The sequence below is a fragment of the Nannospalax galili genome, unplaced genomic scaffold (genome assembly GCF_000622305.1).
Source record: "Nannospalax galili isolate Female #2095 unplaced genomic scaffold, S.galili_v1.0 scaffold344, whole genome shotgun sequence".
NCBI classification, from domain to species: domain Eukaryota; kingdom Metazoa; phylum Chordata; class Mammalia; order Rodentia; family Spalacidae; genus Nannospalax; species Nannospalax galili.
Genome location: NW_008352153.1, coordinates 1189644 through 1208873, shown reverse-complemented (window position 1 = coordinate 1208873; position 19230 = coordinate 1189644). Strand labels below are relative to the sequence as shown.

At 39.6% G+C, this 19230-nt stretch overlaps 1 protein-coding gene across 1 annotated transcript in view; it reads right to left on the bottom strand.

Moving 5' to 3' along the window:
• The window catches only part of Ltbp1 (latent transforming growth factor beta binding protein 1), a 448854-nt gene that overhangs the window by 68453 nt on the left and 361171 nt on the right, over positions 1 to 19230 (bottom strand). Inside the window, 1 exon segment of the mRNA XM_008849049.3 lies at positions 18757 to 18882. Within this exon segment, the coding sequence (XP_008847271.2) occupies positions 18757 to 18882 (126 nt within the window).

Genomic DNA, 19230 nt, shown 5'->3' with positions numbered 1-19230 from the left:
CTTTACGTACAAAGAACAGTAGTTCGAGCAATTTGTTTACAATAGTGAAAAAATTGAACGGAAGCATTTTGTATTAAAATCCATTTCCTACGAATTGTATTCAAAAGACTTTTGCCATGACTGTTAGTCTCTTGGCTTTAGAAAAACTTGTCTCGCTTGTGTTTCTAAGTGCTTGCTTTCTGAGAAAGAACAGCAGTTCTAACTATGTGTTTATAATAGTGAAAATGGAAGAACAGTAGCATTTTTTGTTAAAAACCGCATCCTTCGATTTGTATGCAAAAGAGTATTGCCACGACTGTCAATCTCTTTGCTTTAGAAAAACATGTCTCGTTTGTGTATCAAAGTACTTGCTTTCTGTAGAAAGAACAGTAGTTCAAACAATGTGTTTATACTAGTGAAAACGAATGAACAGAAACATTTTGTTTTAAAACCCGTTTCCTATGAATTGTATGAAAAAGAGTATTGCCATGAGTGTCAGTCTCTTTGCTTTAGAAAAATATGTGTCGGGTGTGTATCCAAGTGCTTGCTTTACGTACAAAGAACAGTAGTTCGAGCAATTTGTTTACAATAGTGAAAAAATTGAACGGAAGCATTTTGTATTAAAATCCATTTCCTACGAATTGTATTCAAAAGACTTTTGCCATGACTGTTAGTCTCTTGGCTTTAGAAAAACTTGTCTCGCTTGTGTTTCTAAGTGCTTGCTTTCTGAGAAAGAACAGCAGTTCTAACTATGTGTTTATAATAGTGAAAATGGAAGAACAGTAGCATTTTTTGTTAAAAACCGCATCCTTCGATTTGTATGCAAAAGAGTATTGCCACGACTGTCAATCTCTTTGCTTTAGAAAAACATGTCTCGGTTGTGTATCAAAGTGCTTGCTTTCTGTAGAAAGAACAGTAGTTATAACAATGTGTTTATAATAGTCAAAACGAATGAACAGAAGCATTTGGCTGACTAGATTTACCAGAAGGGCAGACAGGGGGTAATGGATGAGGGTGCCGACAACACAGTGGACAGTGGCACGGATGGCAGAGTATAGAGCCTCTAGTGGGAGAGGAAGGCTGTCTATCTGACGAGTTTGTATTCATGCTCAGATGTCGAGGAGCTCAGAAGGTGGGCGACTGTGACCAGTGATAGTCATGTATATAGAGATTAGAAATGCATGTGAAAACGTATCAATGTCAATTTCTTTGGAATGAATTCTTCTGTATGAAAAAAAAGAAAAGTTGTGCTGTAAAGTATTCCTTGAGAAATGTTTATAATTCTATGAGAATGTAAATAGTTTCACAGTAATTGTTTTCCAGTTAGAATATTCTAACTTAATTGCAGTGCAGTCTCTTTAATTTCTTGTTCATTAATTTTTAACTAACTTCATAAAAGAATAAGAATAAAAAAATATGATTTATTTTAGAAAAAGTTACCTGGACTGCTGAAAAGAATGTATATTCCACAGCTGTTGGATGAAATATGCTACAAACATCTATTAAATCTACTTATTCTATGTTGTAATTTAAAAAAAAAAGAAATAAAATGTTTGAGGAAATATGTTTAACCTGAAAAAAAATTCATTTTTATATAACATACAAATCACATATATGTATATAGGTATATATACCTATATATACATATACGTATGTATATATAGGTACACACACACACACACACACATATATATATGGAACTGTCAAGGAATAAAAAATTAAGTGAACATTACAACATCAGCTGTATTGTAGACACAGGTATTATAGATACAGGCTTGATCAGGGGTTGACTTAGCTGGGTCAGTGCAAAGGGCTGGCATGCTCTCCGCACCACCAATCCTCAGATCCAGACTTGTCAGCCACTTAGCACTACTGAGCATAGGCTCTTAGTCAGGACCACTGTCTTTTGTGTAGTGTCTGAATAGAGAAATCTGGAGGGATGGGAGCCTTTTAACGGACCATTGGCCACTGTTCATCCATTAAGTTACTCATTCCTTCTTCATAGAGAGGAATTGGTGCAGGGTGGGTAAGAGACTAGGAGTGATATTTTATTGCAAGTCCCTCCACATGGAGAACGATACTGAAAATCTTTTATAGCATCAGTCACAATCTCCATATGTATATCTGTATTAATGCTGGCACACATATTAGCTTTGGAATTAATGCCAATATCTGCAATAGGCTTGTTATCAGCATTACTGTACAGTGTCTGCTATTAAATGGAAAATAAAACACTTTGGATTTTCTTCAAAGTAAATGGTAAATTACCAGAGGTAAATAATTTCTATGGTTGTATGGATACAGTATCTATTGTATTGTATATAGAAACCTAATGTACACAATTTTACTTTTAATTTTGTGAAAGGAGATCTTGAGTAAATTTTTTTTATTCTAAACATACCATTTAATGTCTTTTGTTTACTTTTATAAACTGTTGAGTTAAAAATCAGGGAACAAGCCAGGCGTGGGGGCACATGCCTTTAATCCCAGCACTCGGGAAGCAGAGGCAGGCGGATCTCTGTGAGTTCAAGGCCAGCCTGGTCTACACAGTGAGTTCCAGGCCAGCTGGGGCTACAGGGAGACCCTGTCTCAAAAAGACTCCCCCCCCCAAAAAAAATCAGGGAACAGAAAGGAAACAAAAGACCGGGTACAGATTTAAACCCCTAAATACTAGTAGTTATATTAAATATGGACAGGATAACTCTCCAATTAATAAACACTATTATGGGCTAGACAACACATGATGCCTACCAAAGAAAGATTTTTAAACAGAGTATCATAGAAAACAAAAGAAACCATGTGTAACTATACTAATAAGAGGCAAACCAGACAAAGGCAAGATGAATTTAGAAAGACAAGAAAGTCCTTTCAAAAGGATAAATGGGTCAAACCACTACAAAGATCTGACAATTCTATATTTAATACACAATTTACAAACTAACCCTAATTCACATAGACATGTCCAACTACGTAACATTTGTTCCTAGGTATACAAGGGATATTTACTGAAGTTGATAATGTTTTGCACCATGAGTATGTTCTCTGAGCATATTAAGGTAGACATCAATAACAAAAACATATCTAGAATAAACCCAAATGTTAGAAATTAAGCAAATTATTTCCAAACAATTTGCTGATAATAAGGAAAATCAGTGGTCTTCAGAAATATTTTTATCTGAATGACAAGATAAAAGTTCCAAACTTGTAGATGCAGATAGTTATTCTCAGGAGGAAATGTACAGTCAAATACTTCCTAATTCAATTTAAGGACTACCTCACAAGATAGAGCTCATACCTGGTCAAGAGTGTGTGGCTAGGCAGGTAATAGGCAGTAGGGAAGAACTTATTACTATTATCCTGTTAAATGGACATAGTTTTAAACTAACTCCTGATGACTTGACATTCCACCCATAGATAAGTGCATCTCTCAGCTCTCATCAGAGAGGCTTCTTCTTAGGACAGCAATTAACACAGAAAACCACAGCTGGTCAACATGCAGAAAATAAGAGAGGGCAGAGTGCCTGACCCTAAATGAGACACCTGTATCCCACACTCTCCTCGCAAGGCTCAGGGATCATTGTAGAAGAGGGGACATAGAGAGAGAAAGGACCAGGTGGTGGACAAATACAAGAAACTGTGTTTTCCAGATACAACACGGCAGTTGTGCTTATGCGTGCACAGTGCTTGTGATGGCATGCACAAGACCTGCGTAAGCCCAAGATAAGTAAAAACCCACTGTGGAAGGGGGAGCTGGGCAAGAAGCTCAAGCTGGGGAACCACTGGCAATTTATGTCTGCTGGGAGGAGGAGAGAGTCAATTTCTTTTTTTTTTTTTTTTTTTTTTTTTTTTGAGAAAGGGTCTCCTTGTAGCCCCAGCTCTCCTGGAATTCACTATGTAGAGCAGGTTGGCCTCAAACTCACAAAGATCCGCCTGTCTCTGCCTCCCAAGTGCTGGGATTAAAGGCATAGCACCACCACGGCGAGGGTGTCTTTAAGATATGACACCAGGCTTGTTGACCCAGCTCCAGGGGATGAATCCATACCCAAGAGCATTTGGGGAATAAAAATCTGATTCCAAAGGCCGTCAAAAATAATAGGGGGCATGAAGTGGGGGGCAGTTAGAGAGGAGAGTAGATGTGAAAGGAGATGGAGGAAGGGGATATAAATATGATCAAAAGATATTTATGAAATTCTCAAAGAATAAATAAAAATTTTAAAAAAGAAAAGATTGAGAACCTAATGATTTAAGGTTTTACTGCAGTAATTTGGAAATTATATCTAAAGAGAGTAAATAGAAAAATAACAAATACAAAAGCAGAAGATAACAAAGTAGAAAACAAAGAGTAATAAAAGCTGATTCTTTACAAAGACGAATATTTTTAGAAAGACTGGTCAAGAGCAAAACATAGAAGATATAAATTAGTAAAATAAAAATGAAAGACATTACTGCACATTCAACAGAGAAAATGAGGACATCATGAGCACTTTTGTGCCAATGAGCTTAAAGTTGCCTAAAATGGATAAATTCCTTGAAAAATAACTTACCTGAACTGACATGAAAAGTCAAAAGACTGAATATAGTTTTAGCTATTAAAGATTAACTTAAATTTTAAAACATTCCTAACATGTAAACATATACCACATACCACCCTATCCACCTACCCACCCGCACGCGTGTGCGCGCACACACACACACACACAATCCTTCCAGTTACAAATGGTAAGTAAGTCACCAGGCATGGCAGTATTTGTCTGTAATCCTTAGCAATTGGCACACTGAGGCAGGAGCATTGCTATGAGTTTGAGGCCAGTTGGGCTACATATTGAGTACCAGGTCATCCAGGGCTACATAGAAAGATCCTGTTTCAATAAACTGGGGGGTGGGAGGGAGAGAGTGGAGTGTCTTAGAGAGTGAGTGGAGAGTTAGGAAAGTACATGGAGGGAGATTCGAAGAAATGAGAGTGTTCGGGGAAGGAGCAGAAGGTGCCATGGTACCTGGATGTGCCTGGTATATTGGAGCGCTGTAGAATTATAAGAAATGATAAGAAGTAATGGGGGGAAAGTGGATATCCACACATAGAATGAAGCTAGATCCATATCTCACTCTGTGGGGTTGGGGATTTAACTAAGTGGTTGTATTAGTTATTTTTCTGTTGCTATGATAAAACCCCATGACTAAGGCAACTTATAGAAGGAAGAGTTTATTGGGCTTACAGTTCCAGAGAGATAAGTTCATCATGGTGGGGAGGCACATGAGCAGAGGGGGCTAGAGTAGAAAGCTGAACACTCACATCTTTAAGCAGGTATAGGAAGCAGAGAGAAACTGCAAGTGGGATAAGGCCATGTACTCCGGCCCCAGTTATGTGCTTCCACCAGCATGGACACACCTTTTAAAGGTTTCATGACCTTCCCCAAACAGCACAGCAACTGACCGAGTGTTTGAATACTTGAGCCTATAGGAGACATTCTTCATTCAAAGGATCACAGTGGTCGAGTGCTTTTCTAGTAAGTACAAGATCCTGGGTTCCGTCACCAACACCACCAGACATAGTGGTGCACACTTGCAGTCCTAGCACAGGTGAGATGAAGCATGAGGATCAGGAGCTCAATGCCATCTTTTGCTACCTATCCAGTTCAAGGCCAACTAAGTTATAGGAGCCTTTGTCTTACAAACAGTCAAGCATGGCAGTCAGTGCACACCTTTAATCCCACCACTGGGGAGGCAGAGATCTTTCTGAGATCAAGGCCAGCCTGGTCTTCACAGGGAGCTCCAGACCAGCTTGGGGCTACAGGGAGACCCTGTCTCCAAAAAAATAATAATAATAATAATAAAATAAGAAAGTCAGCTGCAACCAATTCTAGTAAACATTACAAGTAGAGGTCATAGGCCATGCAGTAAGAAAAGGCACAAGGTATACAGTCATTAAAAAGAAGAAATAAAACCATTACTTGCAGAATACAATTTTATATATGAAAAATAAAGTCTCTGAAGATAAAAGTAACAAAATTGGGAGTAGAAGAGATGGCTCAGTGGTTAAGAGCACTGGCTGCTCTTGCAGAGGACCCAGGTTCAAATCCCAGTACCACATGGCAGCTAACAACCATCTGTAACTCTAGTTCCAGGGGATCTGACACCCTCTTCTGTCCTCCACGGGCATTTCACAACATGGGTGTACTTACATACAAGCAGGCATAACACTCATACACATAAAAATAACAGAGTTATAAATAATAAATAAAAATAACAGAATTAACAAGTGAGTAGGAAAGGGTAGGTACTGGGTCAATGCCCCAAAATCAAATTTAGCTCTATATGGTAATAAAACATATAAGGATAAAAATTACTACTCATGAGGCTGAAGAGATGGTTCAGTGGTTAAGTGCACTTGCAGAGGACCTAGTCCCAGCATTTAAATGGCAGCTAACAACTGTCTGTAACTCCAGCTCCAGAGGATCTGATGCCCTCTATGATCATTGAATGACACAGGTACACTTACACACATGCAGACAACACACTTATACACATAAAATAATACATAAATTTTAAGAAACTGAATATCCAGTCTACACAAAAACTTTCACACAACACCAAAAGCCTAGGGAAATAGAAGGATGTGTCATATTTATGGATTGGGAGAGTCAATACTATACAATGTCAGAATTCCAAATCAATCTACTTAAATGTCAGTCCAAAGAAAACCCACTGGAGTTTTGTCTATAAATTAATAACCTATGAAATATGTGTAGAAATACAAAGGGCCAAGAGTAACAATAATTTCCAAAACAAAAGTAAAGAATTAAAAAGTTGCAGCACCAAATATCAAAGTTCTTTCTAGAACATCTACAACTAGGACAGTGTGTTATAGATGCAATGATAAAGAAACTCATGAATGAATAATCCAGAAAGAAACCAATGCATACTCCACCACATGGATCATGACAAAGTTGCAGACAGTGAGGAAAAGCACTTTCTTCAGTAAACTCATGACAACCTTCCTTTAGCACAAAAGTAAAATCATAACCTCACTTTTATACACAAAAATCAATCAGGGGACTACAGAGTTAAATGTAAAATGGGAAGCAATACAAATTCTAGAAAACAACATGAAAACATGTCTTAATGACTTCAGGGTTTGTGAAGACTTTGAACAAAGCACTGATCTCAAGAGAAATATTTAAAACACTGACCGAACTTCATGAAAATTAAGAATTTAGGATTATCTAAAGTTACCCCTAATGCTGGGATTATAGGCATGTACCACCACCATACCTAGCTTGCTAGTAAAAAACTGAAAGATGTTAAACATTAGTCCTCACCAGCAAAATGGCAACTGACACCATAATACCATATCCTTAAGTATCAGGGTTAAACTTCAGAAGGAATCAGCGTCAGTCACTAACAAGACGTGTGTCTGCAACTCACTTTGCTGGTATTCTGAAAACCTGGCTGTACCTATAAAAGGCAAGCATATCTATAGTGTATGGCCCAGCAAATACATGTCTAGGTGCGACCCAATAGAAACGAATGATTATATCCCCTAAAGATATGTCCTAATGTAGCCATAGAACGTTTAGTCACAAGACTTTGATGGTTAATATTGATTGTCAACTTGAAAGGACCTAGAATCACCTAGGAGATAAGCCTCTGGACAGGCCTGTGACAGATTATCTGGATTAGGTTAACTGAGGTGGGAACCCCCGTCCCCTCTTAATTGTGGGTGGCACCATGGGCTGAGGTTCTAGACTGCATAAAAAGGAGAAAATGAGCTGACTGTGGATGCTCTGTGACTAGATGCCTCAAACTCCTACAGTCATAATGGACACTTCTCCTTAAACTGTGCACCAGAAAAAAACCTATTTCCCTCTTAAATTGCTCCGTGTCAGGCTTTTAGTCACAGCAACAAGTAACAAATATAAAGACCAACCTTAACAACCCAAATGATCAGCAGCAGCATAATTATAGCATTTTCATACAACGCACATACAGCAATGAAAATAAATGACTGATACACAGAACAAGACAGATGCTTATAAAGAACAATGTTGAATGAAAGAAGGGAGATAAAAGACAAATATATATTATATGACATCATTGATATAATGTTCAAAACCAGGCAAAACAACCCATAGTGAGAGAGTCAGAATGATTACTGGGGTATATGGGGTTGGAGGTGAGGGAGGGTCATAATCACAAGAAACTGTGGGGAAGGGTTCTGGGGCTGGTAAAAATTTAATACTTTTTTCTTTTTTTGAGACAGGGTCTTCCTGTAGCCACGGCTGGCCTGGAACTCACTATGTAGACCAGGCTGGCTTCCATTTCACAGAGTTCTGCCTGCCTCTGCCTCCAGAGTGCTGGGATTAAAGGTGTGTGTTTTACTGGAAAGCATTCATGCTGAGGTGCTGAGGCTAGGTCAGCCGCACTCCCCTCGAAGTCACTGCTCAGACCGAGATTGGCTCCCAGCCCTGGTCCCTTCTGTACTCAACACACTTTTTCATACATTTAAAAGTAAACATTATTAGTAGATGCTCTTTTACATAAGGATAAAATATAACATTAACCTTGTCAATTTTTTGTTTTGAACACCCATTTTCTAGTTTGCTTCTCTGTTGCTGAGATAAAACACATTAACTAAAAACAATGCTGAGAGGAAAGGGTGTATTTCATCCTGCACTCCCAGATCACAGTTCGTCACTGAGGGTCGTCAGGGCAGGAACCACGGAGGAGGGTTGCTTACTGGTTTGCCATCTGGCTTGCTCAGCTGCCTTTCTTATATAGCCCTGGTCCACCTGCCGAGGGATGGTGCTGTTCACAGTGGTCTGGGTCCTCCCACATCAATCATCAACCAAAACAGTGTCTCATAGACAGGGTCACAGGCCAATCTGATTGAAGCAATTCTTCAATTGAGGTTTTCTCTTCCCAGGTGACTCTAGGTTGGGTTAAACTTGACAAAAACTAATCAGATCAACCCAAAAGAGTTGTAATATTTTTTAAATATTTTATTTATTATTTTTATTTTAGTGTATGAGTGTATTACCTGCATGTATGTAAGTGCACCCATGCTGTGTAATGCCCAAGGAACTCAGAAGAAGGCATCAGATCCCCTGGAATTGGAGTTACAAACAGTTGTTGGTCACAATGTGGGTGCTGGGAATTGAACCCAGGTCTTCTGCAAGGGCAGTCAGTGCTTTTAGCCACTGAGCCATCGCTCCAGCCCCAAAGAGTTCTAAATTTTAAGCATTTAAATTATCCCCAGTTCTTATCTCTAGTAGGCTTTTAAAGTCAAAGATGTGGGATGAATGTGAAGATGATTCCCTCTGTCTCATCCAAACTGAGGTCAAGAATGAGCATTCTCATGAATGAAGTCTCACTAGACTAACCTTTAAAAAAGAAAACCCCCAAAATACACATCAGGTTTTACATTGCAAACTGTACTGACAAGCTCATTCCATGAACGACCAGGAGAACAAGGGAAGTGGTCTAACCTTAATAGTTTTCCTCATGAAACTTGCAAAGCTCAGCCCTCGTATCTGGAAAGGTCATTTGTGCCATTAAATAGCTTCAAAAGCTTGCACCTTGTGCTTGGCAAGGATCTTCCTGTCCAGAGAACAGAACTACAGAGTACAGTTGTAGACTGGAGCTGAGGGGCACAGCCTGGGGAACTGCTGACAGGGCTGGATGCTTGCTCAGTTCCAACAAAATCTTGATATTACAAATAAAATGAAAAACAGTATCTGAGACATTAAAGAAATTCTAAGTGAAGCCTACAAAATAGTGTATTTTTAATGAAACAAATCATTTTTGTTTTTATCTTTTTTAAGATAGGGTCTCCCTCTGAACCCCATGCTGACCTCGAACTCAAAGAGATCATCTGCCTCAGCCTCCAGAGTACTGGGATTATAGACATGGACTTTCACACACAACTGATTTTCTTTTCACAAAAGCAAGACCTATAAACACAGTGTATCGCCTGTGTTTCTTTAGAGAAATAAGAATTACAGTGTACTTATGAATTTGAAAGCACATTTTCTTTCTGTTTCTTCTACCAAGGGCTAAGATAGTACCACATAAAAGCTAGAAAAGTGTATGAGAAAGAATCACATTTGTTACCAAACAGAAATGTTTCTAAAAATTTTAAAGGGAAAAAAAACAAGATGCCTTAAAAATAAGACTCCTTTTCTATTCCTGTGGGCAAATAATAATTTATTATTGTATAAAGGACTATACAGAAAATGAAGTGTTTTGATTTCATTATAAGTCCATGCCATTCAGAGAAAGAACATGAGAGTAACAGAAAACATCCTGAGCTTGCATACTTCCTCTATCACAGTCCTCAAAAAAGATAACACACATGAAATACATATATGTTTTTATACTATTATAAGCTTTGCAAATACAGGATTACTTTGTCTTAACAAATTTATTCATAGACATTCAGCTCACCTCTGTATTAATTTAATAGCTTCACATTTTTATACAAGGGTTTTAAAGAAGATAAACATGTTATTCTAAATTTAGAGCCACTCTGTGTATATTCTGCTTTCCTATAGTTTCTTACGCTAAGTGGTGCTGCCAGCAATGACTAGGAGAAAGTCCCAAGCACAGGCCAAACATACTAAACCCCAGATTCATCTTTTTGACACATAGGCCCCAAAGGCAACATCAAATAAGCCAAAATTTTTTCTCCTTGCTTCACTATTCTAATTTTTCTCTTTCTATATTCCAATAGAAAGCCAAGAATGATCAGTTATGAAACCACGAAAACAGTCTACCTCTAGAATCACAGCTCCAGGGCTTCAGGGCAAGCAAGCCTCAGTGCGGCAAGCAGTTTACTAGCAACTGAGACACAAAAACAATTTAAAACCTCAATGTGGTGGATGGATGGAGAATGCTGGACATATGAAATTTTTATGGAAAACAGAAGGTGAAGAATTAAAGCAAATTGTGTGGAAGTGAATTACTGTGCTATATTACATATGACTTTAACTTTGGATTTAAAAATAGAGTAATCCATCATTATCTAGACCTATTTTGGCACTACTAGATAATGTCACTCAAATGTGTAATCTGTATGATCCATATTTTATAAGCACAGATAATATAAAAAAAGTTTTACTGTTCCTGACTTCTGAGTAACAAAGGGAACAAATGACAGTAACGAAGGTACCAGTGTAAGAAGTACTAAAATAGTAATAAAATATCCACCAAGTAGGATCTGTGGGCTGACGGAGGCCAACACATTTAACTTACGTGGGTTGTACTATCCTCATTATAGAGGGGGAAATGAGGTACAGCTTTACTATTGCACCAAACTTCACACAGCTAAGGAGTACTGGAGCAGGACGTCAGGGTCATGTACCCAAATTCCACAGCTCACCTGTCCAACTGCTTCTGTGCCCAACAAGTCACTCAGGGGGAACTAAGAGATGAAGTCTTCAAGTTGTATGCAAAAGCACACAACACACTTGGTTTAGAGCACTCTTCCTCCATCATTCATTCATTCATTAAATATTCACTATGTCCTACTTATTTCCAATGGCATACAGCATAGAGTAATTCAGAGCACAGGGTAATACAGAACACAGTCCCTGACTTCCTGGCCTGAGAGTCTTACAATGGCAGTGACAATGAACAGCAAATACAAAAGGAAGAATGGGGTGGTAATAAAAAGTAAATAAAAAAATAAAAACTCTGAAGTAGGAAGTCAATGAATTCATTCATAAAGGGTGAGTGAACCTGAGAAACTTTGGTCAGAAAAAGACTCACGAACGTGGCATTTAGATGGAGACCTGAAGGTGAGAGAGGATCTTTGTACTTCTTATTAGGATAATAAATTTCCTCATTATTACAGCCCAGCACACACCAGTTAATATCTAACCTACCTATAGTTTTGTTGTGAAGATAAAGTGAGAAGGCGTGATGGACTTAGCACAGTGCCTGGATCAGTAAGAACTCCACAAACTGTAGCTAGCTGCTATTATTGCCATTGTTTTAATGAAGTCATGGGATCAGTTACATGAACCATCCCTTGTCCACTCACACTGGGAGTCAAGATAATCACCCAATAGATATTTTTATCAGTGAGATGTCTAATATGTACTTCTACCATTCACATAGGAAGCAGTGCAATTGAGATCTAAAGTATGAAAAGACCATTCTGATTGGTGATGACATCAAAGGAATTGTGTAAAGAGGCAAGACAGGTCAGGTGCCAGGAGCATGAGTGAGCATCAATATCAGGTGTGCAGGGCTGCTTCCAACTCACGAACTTTGGTTCTGACAATATCATATTTGTTTTTTGACTGCGGGGAAACTGTGCTTGCTTTCTCTACCAGGGGATGGCTTTCCATATTTCTTGGGTTGTAAAAAGTCAGCAGATGAGAAAGAGGCCTTCAAAGAACTCTCACAAGTTTTGCTTCTATTGCAAATTTCTTCATGCAATGCTGATATACAGAAGACAATCAAGCAACACATGGAAAATCTGGGTTTGGGTCTAAAGCAGCTTATTCAAGCATGATTTCCTCGGCTTTCTCCCTAATGGCTTAAACATCCATGTTGACTCTCTCATGGAAGTGCATTCAGTAGAGTGGGTGTGAACAATGGCCCTTGGAGCTGGAAGCCACTTCCTTTACTTGGAATGCTTTCTGATTCTTTTTTTTCAGTAGGCAGTATGCCCTCTTGTTATAGTTCTTAGAAGTCCACATAGAATGGAAAGAAAACACTCAAGTTGTATTGTCTTAGACTTTTTTCGTTTCAGACCTTTAACAACTAAAGAAAAAAAATCTGAAAATCTTTGGACCAAGCAGAGATTTAATGTACTGTTGTGTCAAGATACTTCCTTATCCCACTTGTCTAAATCACATTTACAAATATTTTCTCTCTGGTGATGGACATAAAGCTCTATCTTTGTGCTACAAAACCACCAATTGCCTTGGAGCTTTGTCAGCAATGGCTTTACCCTTTCATTCTACACCTTTTGTAGAAAACATCCCCAAAGGTCAAACACACAGCCTACTTTCTCCCAGTCATTATTTTTTTGGTGGAACTGCATAATGATGACAAAATTAGCCTCAAAGTCTGAGTCCCCTCACTTCTGTCACACTACTAGTGCCACTCTTGGTAATTTTCACACCCTCCCTTTTGGGTGAATGTTAGCAGGAAATAGCTTGTAGTCAGTCCCCAAAGGGAGTCTCTGTGGCTCTTTTTTAATATTTTATTATTTTTATTTTATGTGCATGAATGTAGTGCCTACTTGCATGTTTGTGCACCCGTGTCATATAATGCAGAGGTCAGAAAAGGGCGCTGGATCCCCTGGAACTGGAGTCTGGACCATTGTTAGCTACCATATGGGTGCTGGGAACTGAAACTCGGTCCTCTGCAAGAACAGCCAGTGCTCTTAACCACTGAGACATCTCTCCAGTCCCTCTATGACTCTTTAATAATGGGCCTTAATTCAATGGGGATTTGGGGCAAAATGCTGTAGAGCTCAAGTTCTGGCTAGATATAAGAGGTCCCCTCTCTCTCTTACCATTCTCAAACTCTCAATTGATATCAGAATTGTGGAAAGCAGGAGGCCCTGGTTATGACATACTCAGTTCAGGGTATTATTTTGAGAAATTATATTAAGTAACAACATCATCAATACTGGAAAAGAGAGGGCTCTAGTAGGTTCTATGGTAGGATATAGAATTAAAATGAAAGCTTTGATCTTTTCTTTCCAATCAGGGGAAATGCCAGAAATTCACCTGATTTTGAAAATAAACTTTGCTTTCTTTTCTTCTTTTTTTTTTTCAAATTTTATGTGTATGAGTATATTGCCTACATGTAAGTGCACCTGTGCATGCAATGCCTGCAGAGGTCAGAAGGTGGCATCTGATCCCCTGGAACTAGAGTTATAGGTGGTTGTTAGCCACCATGTGGATGCTGGGAACAGAACCCAGATCTTCTGCAAGAGCAGTCAGTGCTCTTAAGTGCTGAGCCATCACTTCAGCCCCTGAAAATAGACTTTGTTTTCAAGAGAGGTTGTAGATTCCCAGTGAGATGACATCATTTCTACACACCCCCTGGTCCCATCTTCCCTGTTCTCCAGCCTCTCCCACTCCCAATACACCAGAGTGGCACATTAGATACGTTAATGAACCTGTACTGAGACTGCTATCAACCACAGTGTGTGGTTCGCACTGGGGCTCACTCTGGTGCTCTGCGCTTCATTTTGTGTTCCTCTGTCCAGAACAAAATTGATGCTGGCAAGGGAGAAGACTTTGCACTGGTCATCTCACATCCTTTGACTAGTTATTGGTGGAGCTTTGTCACTTAGCAATGCAAGACCAGCTTAAAAGTAAGAGGCACTTAATATGGATTTTTTTACTGAGACACAAAATTATTTTTTCACAAACCCACTTACAGAAGCAGAACAGTCAGTTCTGACCACCCTAGTTTGTACCAGGACAGCTTCCTTTTTTGCTAGAAGCCTCTCACCCTTTATTCATGGGGTTTATCACTTTCTAATGTCTTATTTACATATCTACTGGTTTACTGTCACCAGACAGTGGAGGTCGTTTTTGTGTTTATGGCCACTGAAAGAGTCCCAGTACTTAGGACTATGGGCTGCATATAGTAGGCATTCATTAAATGTTTGGTGCCGACGAGGAATATAGTTCAGTAGTAGAGTGTTTGCCTGGCATGTGTGAGGCTCTAAGTTTCATTCCTGACACCACAAGAGTGTGTGTGTGTGTGTGTGTGTGTGTGTGTGTGTGTGTGTGTGTGGTGTGCTGTTTGATAGATGAATACATGAATGAGAATGCTTTCTAAACTACAGGGCTTTAGAAAGTGATTCTTGTACATGACTCAGAGGCTCAATTAGCCATGGCCTACCAATGGAGGAAAGCAATAAAGGACAAGATGCCCACATTCTTTAAATCACCAGTGTTTCATTGTGTTGCTTGGCTCCTCTGGGAGCCTGCGAGAACAATAAGGCCATTGTATCATGATCTATCATTCTATCATACACCATGAGACCCAGAGACATGTGATGTCCCAAACACCACTAATTACAACACAAATTCTCACTCAGCCTGAGAACAAGGCCAGAGGTAGAAGTGATACAAAATCAGAAAGCAGGAGGCATCTTCCTGGAGGCCATGGGAATCTGATGACCATGAGTGTTCTTGCTCCTTATCCACTCACACACGTACTGCCACCAATGAAGAAGCCACACTCCTAGCAGCTTGTGAACACAATGATAAATACCTTTCACGTGAATTAAAATTCAACAATAAAGGATAAGAAAAAAAAATCAAAAGGTAGTAGGGCGTGGTGGTACGCACCTTTAATCCCAGCACTTGGGAGGCAGAGGCAGGAGGATCTCTGTGAGTTCAAAGCCAGCCTGGTCTACATGCTGAGTTCCAAGACAGCCAGGGCTACATAGTGGGACCCTGTCTCAAATAAACAAAAACAAAAAATTAAAAAAGAAAATGGCAAAAGCATAGTGAATTTTAAAATAAATGGATAGAGCAAAACAATTGAGAGACAACAGTCAGGCATAGAGGCCAATATTACTTTAACAGGTCCTGTTCTGCAATTTCCCAACATTCAACTTTGGGATTTACATAATATTTATTATATATGGTGTGCTACATAATGCAGTTACTTATATCCATAGTAGCAACTGTGACATAGGATTTATGCGTCCTTTGGAATATGCCCTTACTTAAAATCTTTTTTGTTTTATTTATTTTTACTTAATGTGTATGAATATTTTGCTAGCATGCACACAGGTGCACCAAGTGCCTGGTGCCTGTTAAGCTCAGAAGAGGACATCAGGGGCTAGAGAGATGGCTCAGAGGTTAAGAGCACTGACTGCTCTTGCAGAGGACCTGGGTTTGATTCCCAGCATCCTCATGGCGGCAATGAACCATCCTTAACTCCAGTTCCAGGGGAATCTGAAGCCCTCTTCTGGCCTCCGAGCCATTGTACAACATGGGTGCACTTACCTACATCCAGGCAATACACTCATACACATAAAATAAAAATAATAAATAAAATATTTTTAAAAAAAGAAGAGGACATCAGATCCCCTGAAACTGGAGTTACAGGCAGTTGCGAGCTGCTATGTGGGTGCTGGGAACCAAACTCCAGTCCTCTGCAAGAGCAGCAAGTGCTGTTAACCACTGGGCCATCCCTCCAACCCCCTACTCACTCTCGATTCCCTCCTGGGATATAGGCTGTATGTGGGCAAGAAGTGTGTGCACTGTTCCTTCAGAACACTGCCTGGAACAGACAGGTATTCAGTAGAACACAAATGAGTGAATAAATATAATACGAGCTAGTTGCTCAGCTTCCATCTTGCTTGGCGCTCCACTGGAGTTTCAAAGGGCACTGCTCTTTAACTCATATAGAAGACCAAGGGACTTCACCTTTCTGCCCAGGAACCACATGCAGGTAAGAGAAATGAAGGCATCAGAGGTAGTTCTCTCATTTCTGTAGAACTGATGGTGTTAGTTCAAATCATTCAGAATTACAGATTTGCCTCAGGATCTTGGTTCAGTCACCACAGCCAGATGCTGACAAATGTCCAAGACATGGGGCATCAGGGGAGGGCCCACTTCCTTCAGCTCTGCTGGGCCCACTACTTTCTGTTGTACTGAGGTCCTTTACCCTGGTTGAAGCAAGTGTCAGTCCCAGCATCGATATGGCTTTGGGGATTTAACCCGAGGCTCAGAAGGAAGCTGGTAAGTGGGCATGTGCCAAGAGTACCAGCTACTTCTCAGCATTAATTCAAACACTATGCACACCAGTTTCGTTGCCAAACCCTGATCACATGAGCTGGCTTTGTGCTACACCACAGCCAGGAGTCGAATGAGGACAGCGCTATTGCCATAAGTTTCAGATGAAGTTCAACAAAAGAAAATTTGGATCAATTTAGTATTTTGGATTAAACTCGAAAAGCGAAATCCTTAAAGAACTTAGTCAAGAAAGAAAAGAGCATGCTTAATAATTAGTTCTACCGCCATATATCAGTATAATCTTCTAAAAGTGCCTCTTTTGTATTTGTAAAATACCCAGCTTGGGGAATACGGAAATATAGACCAAGTATCAAAGAGAATATACTCAAAGAATACAGCAATTTACAAAGCATTAGAAGTTTCTAAAAACACATTTTTAAAGTCAAGCCCCTGCCAAGTAAATGATCAACAAAATTAGAGCTGCAACTAAATTAGAGCTGCAACTAAATTAGAGTGATTATGTAACTCTCAACTTGCAGAAATCAGTGTTTTGAAAAGTACAGAAGGAAAGAAAAATCAGTAAGTAGGAAAGGCACACACATGGGAATCTGTTCACGCTCGCCTCTCTTGTCTGGTACGGTGGCTCTGACTGGTCGACATCTGAGATGATCTGTCCTTTTGCTGAACATAGTTTGGTATGGCACAGCCACCAGCCGTTGTCATTCTGACCGTTCCTCAGGGAAGGAGGACGTTACCACCCATGATTTAGAGCGAAGTAAGAAAGTGAACCTGCATCTTTCTGGAAAGTGGGGTTCTGTAAATCTGATTGGTCAGTGACTCAGACTGGGCAGCATCCTCCTCGGCTGGGAAACAGCAAGCTCTTCTCAGAATGTGTGTGTTCTTGCCATGTCTTTTCTAAATGCTATAGACTCGGGGCTCCAAATACAAACGACATAAAACATGAACCACTGAAACCTGAGTTCCTGATAAATCTCTCATCGCCCACAACACGATGCCACCTTCCTCCATTTCTGAACTTCCGATCCCTTCCAAACTCCTCACTCTGAGCCTCCAATACTGCACCATCTTCCATAGAAACCAAATCTGGCTTCCATGTTTTGTCTGCTCAGCAGGAGAACAATTTCAACAATCTCCCGCTTTTTATAAGATCAGTTTATTTCTCCCAATATAATAATTGGTTTCAGCTGAACCTGGTTGCCAGTCCTCTGCCTGGTTTCACTGTTGTACTAGCAAGGAGAGCCGACACTGCTGCAGAGTATTTTAGAGCAAAGAATCTGGGTGCTATTTTAGGCCTAGACTAGAACGCTTGCAATGCTCTTCTTCGAAGAGCTGGGCTTCCATAACCTAGTTTTTCAAAAATATAGAATAAACTTAGATTATAGGAAGTTTCTCAGTTTACTTTTAAAAGGATTCTAATGGATTATTCCTCAATTTATCAAACTATAAGTCATCAGGACCATAAATCTAATAACCAGTGCTGTAACTGCAAACATACAAAGCCAGAAGACAGAAAGTGATTCTATCGTAATGCCTTACAGCCTAAAGAACCTTTAGGGGATCCTATGCAACAGGGGCATTATTAGCTTAAAGGCAAGGGAATGAGAGGAATAATTCTAGAAACACTCTGTTCACAATAGCACAAAGAAGTCAAACAGGACATTATGTTTTATAAACCGAATAATCAACATAACCTATACAAAGCATAATCAAAACAGGCCAAGTATCCGATTACAACAGGAAAAGTGTCAGTGTCCATTTCAACCACTCAGCCCAGCACATTTCACTCATGAATGTAGTGCTGATATTGGAACCACCTGTGAGTATTTTTCACCATCATAACTTCAGGTTATTCAATTTGTAAATCCCAGCAACCCTTGAGCTATGCTTTCCGGCATGAGTCATCTGACACACAGAAGGTTTGAGTCTTGAATTATGAATACCTCTCATGGATTAGAGTCTTTTCATCTCTACAATAGAAAGCAACCTCCCCACTTTATTACACAATAATGATAGGTTTTCTTATGGTTTTTCTTACCTTCACATGTGCGGCCATCTGCGGAAATGGAGAAACCCTGTTCGCAGACACAGTGGAAGGAACCGTGTGTGTTTAGACACTCCCCATGAGGACCACAGAGTCCAGGCCGGTCACATTCGTTAATGTCTAAAATTTAGAAGAGTTGCAAATACTTGAAAAGAAATCTATTTTGTTTTCATCTGATCAGTCATACAGTGGGGAAAACCTAATTATGAAATAAGTTGACTTTTATTTTGTGGCCCAACTATAGCATCTGTCCATATAACAGACTACAGGACAAGTTAAACTGTCAGGAGAGGGAGGGGGATTTAGGGTGATCCAGATGATAGCTAGTATTCAAGCATTTCAACCTGTAAAAATAGAAATTTTCAAGATTCAACCCAAAGCTGTCCTTGCTTTACACATATTAGAGTTTTGGGGAACACTCACAACGCTGAGAAAATGTCATGGGGTGAAGGCTGTATTCTTCTCTGC